The following is a 17,363-nucleotide window of genomic DNA, read 5'->3' as shown; positions in this document are numbered from 1 at the left end:
CAGAATGCACCCACCTTCAGGTAATTCCAGCCATATCTGAGGCCATACCCAGGTGGGCAGTGGTGTCACTAAGTGACCATCTCTGGGGGCGCGTGGGGGGCTTGCTCTCAAGTGTATTACTGAAAACAAGAATAGAAGCAGCTGTCAACAGCTAATCCACTTAGTGCTCCTCACGGTTTGTCATTAGATGTCATTTATTGTCACACACGCATCTCTTTAATTTTTGTGACTGTCTCACATAGAGGAATTTGTTTATCCAAGAGGGAATTGTTTGCATTTATTGGAAGAATTACCTCTGAAGTTTCTACAAGCACCGCCTTAATTTAATCATAGACTAAATATATGATTGGACCCGGGGTTTTGATTGGCAACGCCGAGGAGTTTTCTTACTGGACAAAGAAGAGGCTAAACCCGCCCAGAATTCCCCGTGACGTCACGAAAGGACAAATCGATTTACCGCGAGGTCATTCGGCCTCTCCGAACAGCCGGCTGCAGCTTAGCGGAGTCGCCATCTTAAGATACTGAAAGAGTGAGTGCAGTTATTCATTTAAAATAGTAGCCTACATATGACTTATTATGTTGCCAAATCTTAATGAGGCACGTGTTTTAATGTGTGACTCTTTCAGCTGTTTTGTTTACGTGACTTTTGCCTTTTCTTTTAGTAGGAGACGTTCCACCTTGGAGCGGTCAAGTTAGCTTAGCACATAAAATTAGCATAGCATTTTAGCATCAGCTAGAAAAGAGCAGTCTAAATGGTAGATGAATGTGTTGGTAGACAGCTTTGAGATTTGAAGATGGGTGTTACAAATGGTTTAAACTTGTCATTTAGTCATATAGACGTGGTTACTGTGTTACTTCGTATTCGCTACATGTGCATTCAGTAAGCTAATGTTAAGCATTTCCTCTTCACGGTCATTCAGTCAAACTTGGTTGACTAGCACGTGACATGGTATCCTTCAGTTCAGGTATCGTTGTCTCGGTGTGTGTAAGTTGCTGGCGCTAGATGCGTTACCTTTCACCGCTGCCAGCTTGCTTGAGCTAACACACAGCTAACTTGTTGCAGCGTAGCTCCGCCAGTAGGCAGGACACCACCATGTACCCGACCGCTTTGACACAGCTGGCCCGGGCTAACCCGTTCAGCGCACCCCTCTTCACTCTCCAGAAAGTGGAAGAACCCCAACAGAACCTTCATGGACAGAGGACCCGCAGACTGGCAGCAGCCGCGACCGCAGACGGTAACCCCAGCGCTGACTACACCACAGGCTGGCTAAAGGGCTAGCGTTAACTGCATTAGCTTAGCCAAACGTATTCGCCCAGTTGTGGCCAACGACATATATTCAGCATAGATACGTTTATTCTTAAGTACATTTTCCCGTTTTTCCCGGCAGTTGTACATTATCAGGAATCATTTTAATCGTTACGAATGCTATAGGATGCGATTATTGAGGAAGTTAGCTGCCAGGCCTTTGCGGCATCCAAGCTGCCTGTGGAGGACAAGGAAGGACAAAGTGGTATCTTGCGATTGCAGTGCAGCAAACTGTATTTGACCTGTCACACGTTCTTTTAAACAGTAGATTTAAGATGAACGAAAGTGTTTTACTGCAGAATTATGAAATTGAGTTATATATTGGCAAACAAGTTTAGAAATTCTTAAGATCACTGACAGTGAGCTGCTCAGGGGGTTGGCAAGAACATATAGTCCCAGAATGAAATTGTTGACACGTTGTGAAAACAGTTCCCAAATTACTTGAACAGCAAGTGCCACTGCTGCTCTACTGTCAAAGGTCAAACTCAGCACCTTGAATGTCTGCATTTTCTGTCAGTTTTCAGCAGTTTTCAGCCATGAGTCTTGAATTTCATCAGTTCCACTTTTTACAGCAGTCTGTGCTGTATGTTAACATTTTTTGGATACCAAGAAAGAGTTTTCAAAAGTACTTCAGGCAAATATGTGTGAAAGCAAATCTTACAATGCTTGCAGGACTTTGTTTTCAGGCTAAACAGTTGCTGGTAGGCAAGTTAGACAACTCTTGCATACTTGCATAAGGATGAGGCTGGTAAAATAAGGTGTCTCTCTAGTAGACTATTTTGGCTTGTCAGGTGTCTAGCTAAATCGAAGGCACGGATGAGATGTTTCTTTCTCAAGTTCAAGCTCTTCATCAGACATCCAAAGAATCAAAGTTTGCTCCTTTCTAAGCTCGGATGCTGCCCTGTTCCTAAAGTCTGAACTGTGTTTCTTCAGAGGGAGACAGTTGTGAGTTCGGCTCTCAGAAGTATTTCGTCCTGTGCGGCTTTGGTGGGATTCTGAGCTGTGGTACCACACACACAGCTGTTGTTCCCCTCGATCTGGTCAAATGCAGAATGCAGGTCTGTCTCCGTGGTTCGTTGCCATGTTTTTCGGTTTAACGTCGCACCTCATCAACCCATAAGATTGTTTTGTTTTTTGTTTTTTAAATTGCACCAATTTGCATGGAAGAAATAGTGTCAGTCCAGTTTTGAAGGTGTTTCTTGTCATTGTGCATTGATTCCCATGATTCTGATGTTTTGGAGTGATCATAATACGGCTGCATGATTGTGCACCTGTGTTCCTATGTGTTCAGTGATTCTACTCGTCTCGCCGCACACCACCACCCCCACTCAGCTCACATGATCGAGGACTTTTGTAGGTGAATGTCAGGAGAGTCGGGCCTGAGAATGTCGACCATGTTGTTTGACACCCTCAGGTGTTTGTCTGACAGGGAACATGTGATAAATGCAACATAAATGACAACATTAGCCAACCATTAATTGTTATTTAACAAACTGACAGATTAACCTTTAACTGCTAGGTGAGAATGCGTAGTAAAGTCAAGAAGTACGTTTGATAAGACGCAGGCATTATAGTGATGATGATAAATGATTTACATGGTGAGTCTTGTAAGCAATTATGCTTTCATTGCTGGTATTGTAACATCAGTTTTAAGGTTTCTCCTTAAATTACTTTAATCACAACCACAGTGATTGTTTTTTAGAGGGTTTCTACCTTCTAAGCAGCCATTGGTGTCTCAAAATCACCGTAAGAAAAAGCTGTCTGTAGTAAGTTTCACTAGTTTCTAAGTGAACTTGCATAGTTAACTGACATGAAATGAAACCAGTGGCTGCATGAAAGGTAGAAAACAAACCAAAGTTGAGGTCTGCTCTGGATACGAATGGACGATATTTAAATTATTTTGTATTGAATGGCCTGACACCACTGTGGCCCTATGGTTCATACTGAAATCACATGGACAATGATTTTAATAACCTCAATAATTGTTGGCATGTTAGTGGCAGAGTCATCTATAATGGAAGAGTCCTGGCACTGAGTTGAAACAGTCAACACATTTGGTTTGAGCAAACTGTCACCCTTAATGATTTGGTAGTTCCGCTGTGACAACTCTTCCATTATGTTGCTCTGGTTTGGTGTTGATTTTTGTCCTGTGGTGCATGTGACCCTGCATGTTGCATGTTGTGTCCCTTTCCTTCTACCACAGAGGATGTCAGCTGCGAGTTTGGCTCCTCAAAGTACTATGCCCTGTGTGGTTTTGGGGGTATCCTGAGCTGCGGCATCACCCACACAGCCGTGGTGCCCCTCGACCTTGTCAAGTGCCGCTTGCAGGTTTGTATGGTAGCTGAACCCCACAGTAGCAACAAGAAGCCAGAGGTTCCTCCAACTTCTCAGCGCCATGGCTTCATGTATGATTCTAAAACATTTACTGAAACCTGTATACATATATGTATACTATACACATATAGTAAAAATTGACATCTTGTGCCACACTTTGTGGGCATGACCCATTTAGTTCAAAACATATTAATTATACTTGGTGCCTTCTGGCCAAGTGTAATCTGTTGTGGGAAATTGTAATTCCCTTAAGTCACTTAAACACATACAGAGTCACACAACACCCTGAAGTCATGTAATGGCATACACAAATGGCTAGTTATCATACAAGCCTCTTATAATATCTGCTTGGAACACAAGCTGCCAGAACTGCCAGTGATTTGTTGATGTGCCGCCTTACACGATTCTGTTCACCTCCTCAGGTGAGCCCAGATAAATACAAGAGCATCGGTAACGGCTTTGCAGTGACAGTCAGGGAAGATGGTGTCAGAGGCCTGGCAAAGGGCTGGGCTCCCACCTTCATTGGATACTCCATGCAGGGACTGTGCAAATTCGGTTTCTACGAGGTGTTCAAGATCTTGTACAGTGACATGTTGGGAGAGGTAAGCCCACATAGTTTTGCTGTGATAAAGTCAAGTACATGTTTCTTCTTGTTTGCTTTTTTTGTTTTTTTGTGATGTATTAGCTCAGGTAAATGAGTAGAATTGAGTGATTGCCATGTGACGGTTTTCTTTAATACTGTTCATGCTGTATCCAGTTTTCTTTCCAGCTGCTGAGTAACGAATGGGAAAACTGAGTGCTGTATGTCTGTTGTCTTATCTGTCTAAACGCTTGTTATGTGGTTCCACCCAACAGGAGAACACCTACCTGTGGAGGACATCATTATACCTCGCTGCCTCAGCCAGTGCAGAATTCTTCGCCGACATTGCTCTGGCTCCCATGGAGGCTGTCAAGGTTCGTATCCAGACCCAGCCGGGCTACGCCAACACCCTCAGGGAGTGTGTTCCCAAGATGTACGGAGAGGAAGGGCTCTGGGCGTAAGTATGCTGCTTTACAGCTTCTCAGCATTCAGTTTCAGTCACAGTCATAGGTTATTCACATCGTGGAATTGTTGCTTTAGTGACTGATTATAAATAGAACATTTAAAATTGTATTGGTTAATGTTTCTGAAAACACGCTCCTTAGATCCACCTCTGGAGGGCGCTGTGCTCTGAGCAGAGCCCCTCAGCAGCTTTGTGGCTGTACAGTTGGAGGTGCTTGAGTCATTGGCGTGTGAGAACAGTCTACCTGTCCCCCCAGCCCACCTGTAACACTGACCACCCTGTCCTCTCTGGACAGGGGAGCTCTCAGTGCTGCAAGCCTGGGGGACGGACACTTCACATAGTGCACTGAAAAATGCATGTTTAAGTTTTCCTTTTATCAAAGATCTGCTGGGTGATGACTGAAAGAATAGAATAAAAAAAAAAGAAATAAAATATGTGTATGTACAAGTATATATGTATGGTTTTTTCCCTTCAGTTTCTACAAAGGTGTTGTGCCCCTGTGGATGAGGCAGATCCCTTACACCATGATGAAGTTTGCCTGCTTCGAGCGTACTGTGGAGATGCTTTACAAGTATGTTGTTCCTAAGCCCCGCAGTGAGTGCAGCAAATCCGAGCAGCTGGTGGTCACCTTTGTGGCTGGTTACATCGGTGAGTAAATACACCTGAATGGTACACTCTTTTTAATGTCAATTTCAATTCAGTTTATTTATATAGCGCCAATTCACAACAAAAGTTATCTCATGACACTTTCCAATTAGAGCAGCTCTAGACCAAACTCTTTAATTAAATTGTAATACAGAGAGCCCAACATTCCCCCTTGAGCAAGCACTTGGAGACAGTGGTGAGGAAAAACTGCCTTTTAGAAGGCAGAAACCTCGGAGCAGACCCCGGCTCAAGATGGGCGGCCATCTGCCTTGACCAGTTGGGTTAAGAGAGAGAGAGAGCGAGCAGGAGAGCAAGAGAGAGAGCACGCAAGGGGGAGAGGGGGGTGGGGCGTGAGAGAAGGAGCACACAAACGGAGATGCATAGCAGCAGTAATAATACAGAAATATTGGAGCTGTAGATAATGATAATGGTGATAATGAAGTATACAGGAGGTGCTATGGTGATTATGATAACAATATTAGTAACAGTAAGACTTTTCATTGTCATTGCAGCACTGTAAATGCTGATTAATGAAGAGCCTCCAAGTGAAAGCATTTCCAGTTCCACCAAGGAAGACTGTTATTGAAACAGAAAGGATTGAGGCAAATTGAATCCCACTGCTGTTGAATGTCTCCAGCAGTATTAGTGATTAATAAGAATATTGACTAGTGTAGCTACATATTGGCAGTCCCCTGAGCTCCATGGTTTTCAGTGATAATGCATCATCATTTTGGCCTTAATGCGTATAGCACAACTGACTGCGGATTTACGTTTCCTAATGTGTTTTTTTTGTTTGTTTGTTTGCAGCTGGTGTTTTCTGTGCCATCGTGTCTCACCCTGCTGACTCTGTGGTGTCTGTGCTGAACAAGGAGAAGGGCAGCACTGCTGTCCAGGTCCTCAAGAGGCTGGGTCCCAAAGGTCTGTATCAGCCACACCACATGTTAACACCATGATCAACACGCTCCTTAGATCCACCTCTGGAGGGCGCTGTGCTCTGAGCAGAGCCCCTCAGCAGCTTTGTGGCTGTACAGTTGGAGGTGCTTGAGTCATTGGCGTGTGAGAACAGTCTACCTGTCCCCCCAGCCCACCTGTAACACTGACCGCCCTGTCCTCTGTGGACAGGGGAGCTCTCAGTGCTGCAAGCCTGGGGGACGGACATATGAATGAGACTAGTGATTGATAAACCTATACCGTTTTGATGTTACCCTGAAGTGTATGCTGTAGCATGTTGCTCTCACAGGATCATCCATAATCTCTTCACCAACATCAACACTGCAGGAACAATCAATAACATCAAATGCTGAATGTGATGTATCTCCTGCTCAGGTGTCTGGAAGGGACTGATCGCCCGTATCATCATGATCGGCACTCTGACCGCCCTGCAGTGGTTCATCTATGACTCTGTCAAGGTCTACTTCCGCCTGCCCCGCCCCCCTCCTCCCGAGATGCCAGAGTCCCTGAAGAAGAAGCTCGGCCTCACAGAATAAATCCCTCCACTGAGCCGCGGTCTCATTCGACGCTCCTGAAACCCCAAAAACCCCACAGCACACTCAGCAGTTTTCTATATTTATGTCCCCAGTCCCACTGCTCAGCACAGAGCACGGGGATACTACTACTCATGTATATTTAAAAAAAAACAAGCAGGGCGAGAAGGATGGAACTGTCCGACACAAAATATTCAGTAGAAACACCGTCTGGTTTTATTATTTCCTGTCGTTAGAAAATTGTTGAAATTCTAATAAAAATTAATTTCCCCGGGAAACACAGACTGTCAGTTTTTTGTTTTGTTTTGTCTGTTTTAACCTGCTCATGGTTTCAAAATGAAATTTCATTAGATCAGGATCAATTTACAGAGGTAATCCAGCCATGTTAAAGGCATGAAGTCATATGCAACCCAATTTACCCCAAGGATCAACAAGGTATTTCTGATTGTGATATCAATTCAGCCCTGCAGGGAAACTTTCCACGCTATGATGTTAAGCCCTTTGAGACAAACTGCTTGTAAAAATGGGCTATACAAATAAAGTTGACTTGACTTGACTATTACTCTTAAACTTAACAAGTACAGTAGTGAAGGAGGGCTTGATTATCCCTGTGCTGTTATTTGGATTGTGAGTTTTCATCTGCAAAAGCTTGAGTTTTGAATCTCCGTGCGGTCTGTTAATGTAAAGCACAGTGAACTACAGTGCTGCATGAGTTGTCCCATATAACTGCTAATTTACTGATCCAGTGTTTACCTCTGCCATTATTTGGTGCTAAGTATCAACATCAACTTTTGGAGTGATGGAAAGCTGTTTTTAACATTCATATAGTATGCACTGAGGTTCCGCTGTGGAGTTTTCTGGTGATCAAGTTTACATTCACTGTCACCGAAACGTGTATCCTCAAAATCGAACCTGTGAAGCGTATTTTCCAGTTACATAGTTGTATTTTTAACTTGAAAGTCAGCACCGTTTGCATTCCTCCGTCCCTTCTTTTGGCACCTTGAGTAATGTCTCTCGGCAGTCAGAAACGCCGCAGGGAGCTTTGAATTCATGTCAGAAGTTCCATGTGTTTAGAGGCGATGCAGTGCAGATTATTCACATCAGTCTGCACTTTAGCTGTTTACATTGCAACTGCAGTTGTCACATTGTCTAAAGTAATACACACATGTAAGACTGGTTACTGTGTAGAACTGTTCAGGCAGGTTCCAAGAGTCTGCTGACTGATTTTTTTTTATTTTTTAAAATTTAAAAAAAAAGATACAGACATGTTAAGAGTGAATTTTATCTAAAATCTAGAATATTTTTGAATGTGGTCAGAAAAAAAAATGAGTGCATGTATTTTGTATTTGAGGGTTAAAGCTTTCAAACACAGTGTTACGGTCCTTTAAGTTGGAATACATTACTGGACTAAATTGGTTTTTGAACTTTTGAGTGGTTCCTGTCTTCGCTGTTGCTTCTCTTTTCCACCACTAGAGGGCACACTTACTCCATTGTTGTCTGAATGATGGATGGGCAACTTTAACCTTCGTGAGCTGAATGGAGATGCGAGAAAAACATCAGTAAAGTAACATTTACGAGTCCTACAAGTAAAGGAACAGTAAGAATCTTTCAATATGTTTTTATTTTGTTTGTGCATATTGAGTGAGTGTTTACATTTTTTCGTCAGTGGGTCTTTCGGTCATTTATGTTAGACCAGGGGTCTCAAACTCGCGCGGACGATAGTTTGTGGCCCCCGCCTTAATATGACAGTTCAATGTTAGTGCGGCCCGCGAGTTTGATGTGTATGGCACTTTACAGTGTTGTGTGCGGAGCTGAACGAACCTACCAATCACGGTGGGGTATACGGCTCTCGGGGGCGGGACATCGGCCGGGCTTGACGCAAGCAGAGGAACATTTCTCAATGACTGAAAGGTACGGCAGCGTTGCCATGGAGTGATTTCTCCTGTGTCTGGTTGGCTGCCTCGTTTCTACTGGGCACACGCGGACATTCGTCCCAGCGCGCTGCGTTCACAACACTTCAAAAAAAAAAAAGTCATTTTTAAGTTGCTGAGCAGCGGGACATTATACGTATATTTACGTACAGGGACGTGCAGAGACCTCTGGTGGGGCAGGGGCTCAGTTTAGCAACCTCATCGATTTAGTAAGTTGCTCTACATTACACAACCCAACGCAAAAAACAGCCCTGTCAAAAGGGCACTTTGAATGTCCATCAGGAAAAGGGCAGGTGCCTGAGCCCCTGTAGCCCCCCTTATCTGCACGTGCCTGTTTACGTATATAAATATATATATTTTTATACACACGCGTCAATGGCACTTAGAGAGAGTTAATATGAGGTCTCTCTCTCTGACAAAATAAATCAAAGTGATAAAAGATAAAAGAAAAGTAAAAGTCAAATCATGCCTTGTATACTACTGTTTGGTTGTTGTTGTTTTTTTAAATATGCAATTCTAAAAGAAAATCAAAATGACCAAAAGATACACCAACCACCTTGGAGGAAGACAAACTAAGCTAAACCGGCTTTAAGAAGAACTGGTCTGTCTCTTGGCTGAATTTTGCTGGCAGTATTTTCGATTTGCGTACATCTACAGTAGCTACCAGTAAGTGTTCTATTCTCCAACCACCTCCTCGCTATGCTGGTGGTAATGGAGGCCTTGGTCACATTTTGGGGAGGAGAGGGGCATGGTGACAGTCACACACACTGCATTTCAAAGCTAATGTGGATGTGTGTCATGCGGAAAGAGGAAGGTGAGCAGATTTACCTGGCCCGGGTCGCAGTCTGCAGGTGTACTACTGCTCACTTTAGAATCCATTTGTCTGCTCGCAAAATAGCTGGCAGCAATAGTGCTGTCTTCTCCCGGGGAAAGGACGTATCTCAGCGCGAGCGTTTGCGTCTAACAGGCTGCAAGGGGTCATGGGAAATGGATTCCATTTATGTTTTCCCTGTTTGTGAGATCATAATGTCATTGTTGTCTCACTGAATAAAACATCAACACTGTGAGAGATAAAAAGGCTTCACAGAGCTATGGTTCGCACCGTTGCTCTTTTTGGGTCTCGTTAGGCGGTAATTTCCGCATGAAACCTGCACATTTGTTCCGCATTTGCAGTCTGGCAGTCTGGCTGTTCCCCCTGTTAGCACTGTTCCCGCTGCTGACTTCCACGCAGTTTCGACGGTATCTGCGGCCTATTTTCAGACTCCATCTTCAGCACGTCCGACTGCTGATGGAAACAGCTATGGGACCCATCAGGCACAGTTAAGTTATCAGGTCCAGCACAAGCTATGTTTCCATCCCACTCTTCCAAATCCAGACGGAGTGAGATACTGCACACCAACGACCCCCCCCCCCCCTCCCCCGTACCTCCAGCTTTAATGCTTTTCGAACAGGAAGCCTGGATGATTTCATTTGTCAAACAGCTATTTTTATTTTGCAGGGTATTATGCTCATGCTCATTGTTTTTATTTGCCAAGAAAACATTCAGTTATGTTCTCTCTCTATATCAACTCACCTGGTCAAGACAGATGGTCACCCACCCGGAGCCACCAGGGTCCACTCCGAGGTTTCTGCTGGTTTTTTTCTGGCAGTTTTCCTTGCCACTGTTGCTGAGTGCTTGTTCATGTGGGAATGTTGGGTCTCTGTATTAAAGACTAAATAAAAGAGCATGCTCTATTTGGAAAGTGTTATGAGATAACTTTTATTGTGATTTGGTGCTATATAAATAAATTGTATTGAACTGAATCTTTCTTAGTCTGGAGACCTCTGCTACCCTCAGAGAATTATTAGATGAATCTGATTCTCTCCATGGGAGCTTTTTTAGCATCTTTCAACCCATTGTTTTGTTGATTTGGTTTTATGACCAAACCCTTCCAACACCTCCTCCCAATATTGTCTTAATGGGGTTGTTGTACCTTAGCAGAAGCTGTTGCTCAACTGCTGCGAGAAGGACAATATCCAAAAACATACTGTCTATATGTTACTTTCAAATTCATTAGTAAGTGTAATTTTTTGTGAAAATAATCTTATGAACGGTCAAAAGAGGAGAGGAGAAGACAGGATGAGAGGACAAAATGAGACCGCTATGACCACCCCCGTTGCAATTTGCCCCTTATATACAGTCAGTGGTGGAGACCAAACCAGAGCTAAACGGAGAGCGAGGTTGACACATGCATGAGTCCAAATGAATGATCACACTGGTGTGTAAATTAGCAACTGTTTGCCTTTGTGTTTGAAAGGGAATGGATCCACCTGACTTTCAGTGACGTTCAATGCCACAGAACTGCCACTCTGAGTTCTCTGAGTCGGAAATGTAACTGTGACGTCACATGAGAGACTACACAGTAATTACTGTCATGCTTTACAGGGGATATTCTTATGGGCGAGAGGCGGGGTACACCCTGGACTGGTCGCCAGTCAATCGCAGGGCTGACACACAAAGACAGACAACCACACACTCTCACACTCACACCTAGGGGCAATTTAGAGTAGCCAATTAACCTAATGTGCATGTTTTTGGTATTGTGGGAGGAAGCCGGAGTACCCGGAGAAAACCCACGCAGGCACAGGGAGAACATGCAAACTCCACATAGAAGGACCCAGACTGGGGTTTGACAGAGATGCAAAGAAACAGCAGTAGTAACCGAGTACTGGAACTACAGGTAAAAAAATAATGATATGCACAGCTAACTTTCCCTGACAAGTTCATAAATGACACTGACTCCAGTGTTCCATGGAGAAAAGGAAAGGAACAGGGGCAGAGGAGACAGCGCATGTGCAAAACATATTCATCTGTGCATTCACGCGTCTAGCCATTGTCCTTCCAGTCCCATGCTGAGTTTTGGAGGTCACTCTAAAATAGCAGCCAGTGTTCCTGGTCACATGAACGAGGGGGCCCGGCTTGGCTCTCTATGGGAAATTTGCTGTGGGAGGAATCTAATCCACTGCAGTACTGGAAAGTAGCAGGCAGGGGGTTTACTGGACAAATCAGCCAGTCTACGGACTGAACAGGGGTTACCACAAGAAAAAACTTCCAACATCCACGTTACATCTGTCACTTCATACAGCTGGTCTTGTGTAGTCTCACAGCCAGGATCTGTGAATTATTCAGTGTTAGATAGTGTTGTGCTTACTGAACTCTTGGCATGCAAAGCTATAGCTGGACTTTGGTGAGACATACAAGGACACAACAACAGTGTTGTTGTGTGACGAGCTGGAATGAGAATGTGTTGAATATCCACCTGAGCCCTCAGAGTGCTCCCCGATGCAAAATCCAGTTTTAAGATATTCATTGTGTCAATGTTGCGCTCATGTGTTGCATATTCAAAGTAGATGTTTTCAGTCAAACAGCAGATAATCTGGGGTCATTTGGTGTGCTGTACAGCTGCACAGAAAGTGAGAAGCACGAGGGATTAATAGGGGCCAGCACCGGGGGGCCCCCCTTGGCAGGATAATCTGACCATGCACATCAGTCTTTGTCCTTTTCACCTAAAAAGGGATTTTCAGGCCCCAGTATCTGACAAAGATGGTGATGAGCAGTAAACTCAAAACTCTGATGTGACAGATGATTCACCCAGGCTGCAGTGGGAACCAACAAATAAAGGAAACTAGGTGAAAATGTAACACATTAATAATTCATTCTTTTTGGCCTCTACATTTAGTGTTCCACTTAAATCAACACCATATTCACTGATGTGGCCTAACTTCACACCCAGAGCTACAGTTGTGTAAGGTCACTTTGATTATTTAGCTATTGAACCGTTCTGTCTGGCCCAGTTGGCCCATCAGCCTGCCAAACGTTGTCCCCCGACAGACAAAGACACAGTCAGTGCTTTTGTCCACATGCCGCCTAATGATTGGTGGATGCTGCTCCCTCCGAACTCCGTGCATCCTGATTGGTTAGAGGCTGCAACGCTGCTGCTTCAGGTCAGTAGGCTGACCTTGCACAGCGGTAGTAAAGTATAAACACTGGCACACTCAGTCCATTTCACTTCTATATTTACAGTAATAACTGCAGCTTGTGATACTTAAAAATGGCGCCAGTGGCTGCCTGATACAGCAGCTTCTACTCTTCTTAGCAAACTTCTTCAGCTGTTTACCTCTCATTTTTTTAACCTTGACCTGTCTGTGATTTCCTTCTCGTTACGGCCAGCATCCACGCTGTGTGCATTCACTCTGCCGGTGACCTTACTGGTCAAGTGCGTAGAGGCCACAGCCACAGAAGCATACGTTTTCGTAAACAAGCAACGAAACAAAAGAGAGACAGCACACGATCGGCAAATGGAAATTACAGCTTGTATGTTTTAGTAGTTTTATAATGAGAGGATTATGGATCAATTCTGCTGTGATGTGAAAATAATGTTACTTCTGCAAAATAATATACATCAATACAAAATATTATCCAGTAAATGCTTCAAAGAAATAGGTCAGTATTTTGGTAAATACATGTATGTATGTTCTCAACCCAACCGGTCAAGGCAGATGGCCGCCCATCTTGAGCCGGGGTCTGCTCCGAGGTTTCTGCCTTCTAAAAGGCAGTTTTTCCTCGCCACTGTCGCCAAGTGCTTGCTCAAGGGGGAATGTTGGGCTCTCTGTATTACAGTTTAATTAAAGAGTTTGGTCTAGAGCTGCTCTAATTGGAAAGTGTCATGAGATAACTTTTGTTGTGAATTGGCGCTGTATAAATAAACTGAACTGAACTGAATTGAATGTATTTTCTTTCCTTTCTTTGAGTGAGAGGGTAAGGTGGTTATCAGCATATCAGCAAGTGAAGCATGGAGCTGGAATTAGGAATTAAGAGGCACTGGTATGTATTTTTGAACTTTGAACAGAGCTAACTGTTTCCTCCCTACTTCCAGTCCTTATGCTAAGCTGGATTAACCAAAGCATGATTCCATCTACATACTTAAAGGTCCAGTGTGTCAGATTTAGGGGCAGAACAGAATATTTACCATTTGTTGAGGTAGAGCAGGTTGTCCCCCAGTTGGGAGGTCAGGGTTGGTGGTTGCTGGCTCGTTGCGCATTGAGTGGTTGGTCAAGCAAAGAGTGCTTATATAAGTACAGTCCATTGTTTTCTGTTCTGAATCTATATCTCAACTCAATCTCTATTCTGAAAATCTTTGATTTAACAGTGCTGTTGCACTGTTTTAGAGGAGTTATTTTAGGCCTGACCCACTCATGGGTCAGAGGACAGTATTCAAAAATACCTCTTTTACCATAATTAGACAAAAGACCCCCAGCCTTCCTACACATCACTGACAATGTTCACTGTCATTGTTCACTGTCATCACTGTAAGTGTGTGTGTATCTGTGTGTTTGTCTGGTAATTACTATGCTCATAGTCATTAAAATGGGAGATTGAATGAAGAATTTAAATTATGTAACTTTTACATGAGTGGAATATTCACATGCAGTCTCTCATTACTTCTTTATTTCATTACTATTAAATATGTTTAAAAAATGTAAAACTACACTGTAATACAAGTGTTACAGAGACTATCATTGTCCATTGTCCATTGTGTGTTTTTGTAAAGATCACCAGCAGATTTTGTCCCCCTCAGTGCTGACTCCATGCAGCAGCCTTGCCTGTATTCATACTTTTATATGTTAAACAGAGTTGACTTTTTGTCAACTAGAGTTGACAACTCCTCTCATCAGGTCAACATATTATTCATTATTTTATGTCACTAACTGTGTGTCCAGTCCTCCTTGTAGTTTTGTGTCTCTCCCTCCCTTTCTTTCTCTCTCTGTATCTTTCTGCAGGTCTCTCTCCATCCAGATCTACATGTTGAACTGCATCCGGCCCTCTGACAAACCCAATGTCTACTGTCAACATCTGCACATGTTGTTCTTCTATGTAGTGCTATTATAACTAACTTAAACAACATATCAGCTAAAAAACAAATACATACAATACATAGTCTTCAGAATTCCAATTATAACAACCTGTCATGTTTGTCCTTTGTAATGTATGATGTTTATTGCATGTATGTTTCTCTCTCTCTCTCTCTCTCTCTCTTTCATCCTCTCTGTCCTCTCTACAGCCGCATATTCTTTGGGCAACTGCACACCACAAAGTACATCCACTAAAAATGCATCTTTTTCCTCCTAACGAGGCTTAGATTGGTACAAATGAAAGGACAGAGACATTGAAACCTTTTGTTTTATCTTTGTGTGTAATTTACAGCCATTTTGCAGCTGTTGGCCAAAGCAATATATTGAAAGACCCAACAAGGAGTTTGGCACCTCCTGCTGAGACCTTCATTGTTTTATCTGACATCAAATCAAATCTGGCTCAATCAAATTAACAAACCGCAAAAAACATTGTATCCCATAATATCCCATAATATTCCATCAAGTGAGGCTTTGCAAGATAAATTTAACTGACTAAAACAAGAGGAAAGAAGAAGAGGAAATCATGACTAGTACACAAAGCTTTCTTCTCAAACATTTTCTTGTGAAATGTTTCACATCCTTACCTCTTCACAAGTTTGAGAATAGTGATGAACACAAAGCACAGGGTGGGGGTTTACTGAGTGGTGGGGGGTCCAGCAGGACAATTTGGACCCAGGTTAATGGAGTCACATGTTTGAATTTGTTGAAGGAAAAAGTTGTGTTGGGCTGATTGATTTTGAGGTTGTAATGGAAGAAGCGGAAAGGATCAGATTGGATAATGGCTTATGCAGGAAAAATGAAAATGTGTTGACTGGTTTGAGAATGCATAGTGCTCCACTGATGTTCTATTTATTTTTTTTTCTGCTGCTAATTTAGTGTCAGATATCAGCATAAATGTTGCCTCGGAAACAAATTCTGGGAAAACAGTGAGGCATTTGGCATAAAAATATTGTTGATAACTGTGGCAAAGCATTTGATTTCATCCTGTTTTGTTTCATTTGTCTGCCTTTCGTACTTTAATGTGATAAATAGAGTCTGACGGGTACCCTGCAGGACTGCTGTCTGAGCCAAAATCTGGTCTCATTTTACACCCATGACTCCTAAGCCACATACTGGTGGATGACACAGCAGTGCAGGGTCTGTTCCACACCGAATCGACCCGCTGAAACCCTTAGGTCACACAGTAACAACTACACAATCTCCATGACAACGGAGAGCAATTTTACACACTCAAAGCTCTTTTAATATATATTTAATATTGTTTTTGTTTTTAGTTGTTACTACTCTCTTCTTGTTTTTTGTTTGACCTGTATATTCTTCGTTTTTCTTTTTTTTTCAGAATAATATTCCTGTATTCCTGGTTCCCCTTACTGTGCTGATGTATTTACTGTAAATATAAAAAAAATTCCAATGTGTTTTACTGTGTACCTTTATAAATGCCAAATAAAGTAACTTAAAATAAACTTAGACTGCAATTAAGTTTGGATCTGTAAGCATCCAGCCACAACCTTATGTCATTTGTTTTCTCTTAACTCTAATCCAGCAGCCTCAAGGATGAATCAATCTGTTTGCTCCAAACTGTTTGTATGGAATATTGTGAGAAATATATTGAGGATGTTTACACATCAGAGACAAAGAGACAGAGAGAGGCAGATGGATAAAGGAAAAAAAACACTCAGGCTTTGAGTTATGTAACAGCCTGTTAGCCCCGCCTTCTTCCACTGGCCAATCAAATCCCTCTGCTCCTCTCCTCAGCCTCTCCAGCCCACACACGCACAAATGCACACAATAGCCCTCAATGCAGCTGAGCGGGCACCTTTCAGGCATCAGCATCTCATTGGATGAAGAGGAAGGCACGACTGCCTTGTCCTATTGGGTACCAGCTTGTACCACCACCACCATCATCATCATCATCATCACGTGTGGTGTGTGCAGTATCAGCAGGGGGATGCATACAGAACAGTGTGTTCACATGTATGGGCCATCACTGCTGTACCACTGGTGCAAAGTGAAATGAAAGTGTGCATGTTGATCCCACACATCAGCTGAGACAAACCTCGCCTCACAGGTGACTGGAGGATATTTTGTTACCCGTCTAAGGTACCCGGCCATGGAGTGAATGAAACTTCTCTTTAGCTTTTGTAGGAGCACTTAATGTTCATTAAGTGCTGACATCACAGCCCTGGAGAAGAATTCTACCCTGAGCCAACAATGAGCATTTAGAGTGAATATGGAAGGAGCTCACATGCATGCATGAATGTTTAATTCACAGGTAGAAGTCCATCAGATAAGGTGTGAACACACCTGTGGAGTTAACACCGGAGGGGAAACTAACCATTCGCGCAACACAACATGTATTACATGAATTACGGTTCTGCGTCGTCTTCTCACTGTGCCCATATAGACATGTAATGTAGAAAAGACAGCTTGACATCGTGCTTGGCAGCCGTCCTCACATGTGAACCCAGCCAGGTCACATTGGTAACCCCCCCCCCCCCCCCCTTCCACACACACACACACACACACACACACACACACACACACACACACACACACTCACTCTGCAGCCCGTTCAGCTCCACACAAGCCTTCTCTCCATCTTCTCCGGGAAGCCGCTGCAGAGCCGCACAGGTCTGCTCCTAACCGGACCGCATAACGACGAAAACAC

At 43.3% G+C, this 17,363-nt stretch overlaps 1 protein-coding gene, 1 long non-coding RNA gene and 2 other non-coding genes across 6 annotated transcripts; 3 read left to right on the top strand and 1 right to left on the bottom strand.

The window, feature by feature from the left end:
- Positions 1 to 376: 376 nt before the first annotated feature.
- On the top strand, positions 377 to 7,090 carry slc25a3a (solute carrier family 25 member 3a). Of its 3 annotated transcripts, none has more exons than XM_046379638.1 (8): positions 377 to 529; positions 1,069 to 1,235; positions 3,510 to 3,634; positions 4,063 to 4,242; positions 4,496 to 4,677; positions 5,159 to 5,331; positions 6,136 to 6,246; positions 6,655 to 7,090. In XM_046379638.1, the coding sequence occupies exons 2-8, from the start codon at positions 1,094 to 1,096 to the stop codon at positions 6,813 to 6,815; spliced, it is 1,074 nt and encodes a 357-aa protein (XP_046235594.1). In that variant the 5' UTR covers positions 377 to 529; positions 1,069 to 1,093; the 3' UTR covers positions 6,816 to 7,090. The 3 variants fall into 3 exon arrangements, with proteins under 3 accessions (XP_046235594.1, XP_046235595.1, XP_046235596.1); XM_046379639.1 differs by lacking the exon at positions 3,510 to 3,634 and adding an exon at positions 2,240 to 2,364; XM_046379640.1 differs by having other exon boundaries at positions 379 to 529; positions 1,064 to 1,235.
- On the top strand, positions 4,812 to 5,016 carry LOC124054125. The gene has a single exon (XR_006842320.1). It is a non-coding gene; the product is annotated as a small nucleolar RNA SNORA53 (small nucleolar RNA).
- Positions 6,284 to 6,488, top strand: LOC124054126. Its single transcript, XR_006842321.1, has one exon. It is a non-coding gene; the product is annotated as a small nucleolar RNA SNORA53 (small nucleolar RNA).
- A 989-nt stretch (positions 7,091 to 8,079) lies between the features above and the next one.
- On the bottom strand, positions 8,080 to 10,098 carry LOC124054000. Its single transcript, XR_006842294.1, has 3 exons — positions 9,572 to 10,098; positions 8,638 to 8,827; positions 8,080 to 8,344 (listed from the first exon to the last, which is right to left on the bottom strand). It is a non-coding gene; the product is annotated as an uncharacterized LOC124054000 (long non-coding RNA).
- Between the last annotated feature and the right edge of the window lie 7,265 nt (positions 10,099 to 17,363).

This window comes from Scatophagus argus, chromosome 22, assembly GCF_020382885.2.
Source record: "Scatophagus argus isolate fScaArg1 chromosome 22, fScaArg1.pri, whole genome shotgun sequence".
Taxonomy (NCBI): Eukaryota; Metazoa; Chordata; class Actinopteri; family Scatophagidae; genus Scatophagus; species Scatophagus argus.
The sequence above is the reverse complement of the archived record's forward strand: the minus strand, read 5'-3'. Positions and strand labels throughout refer to the sequence as shown.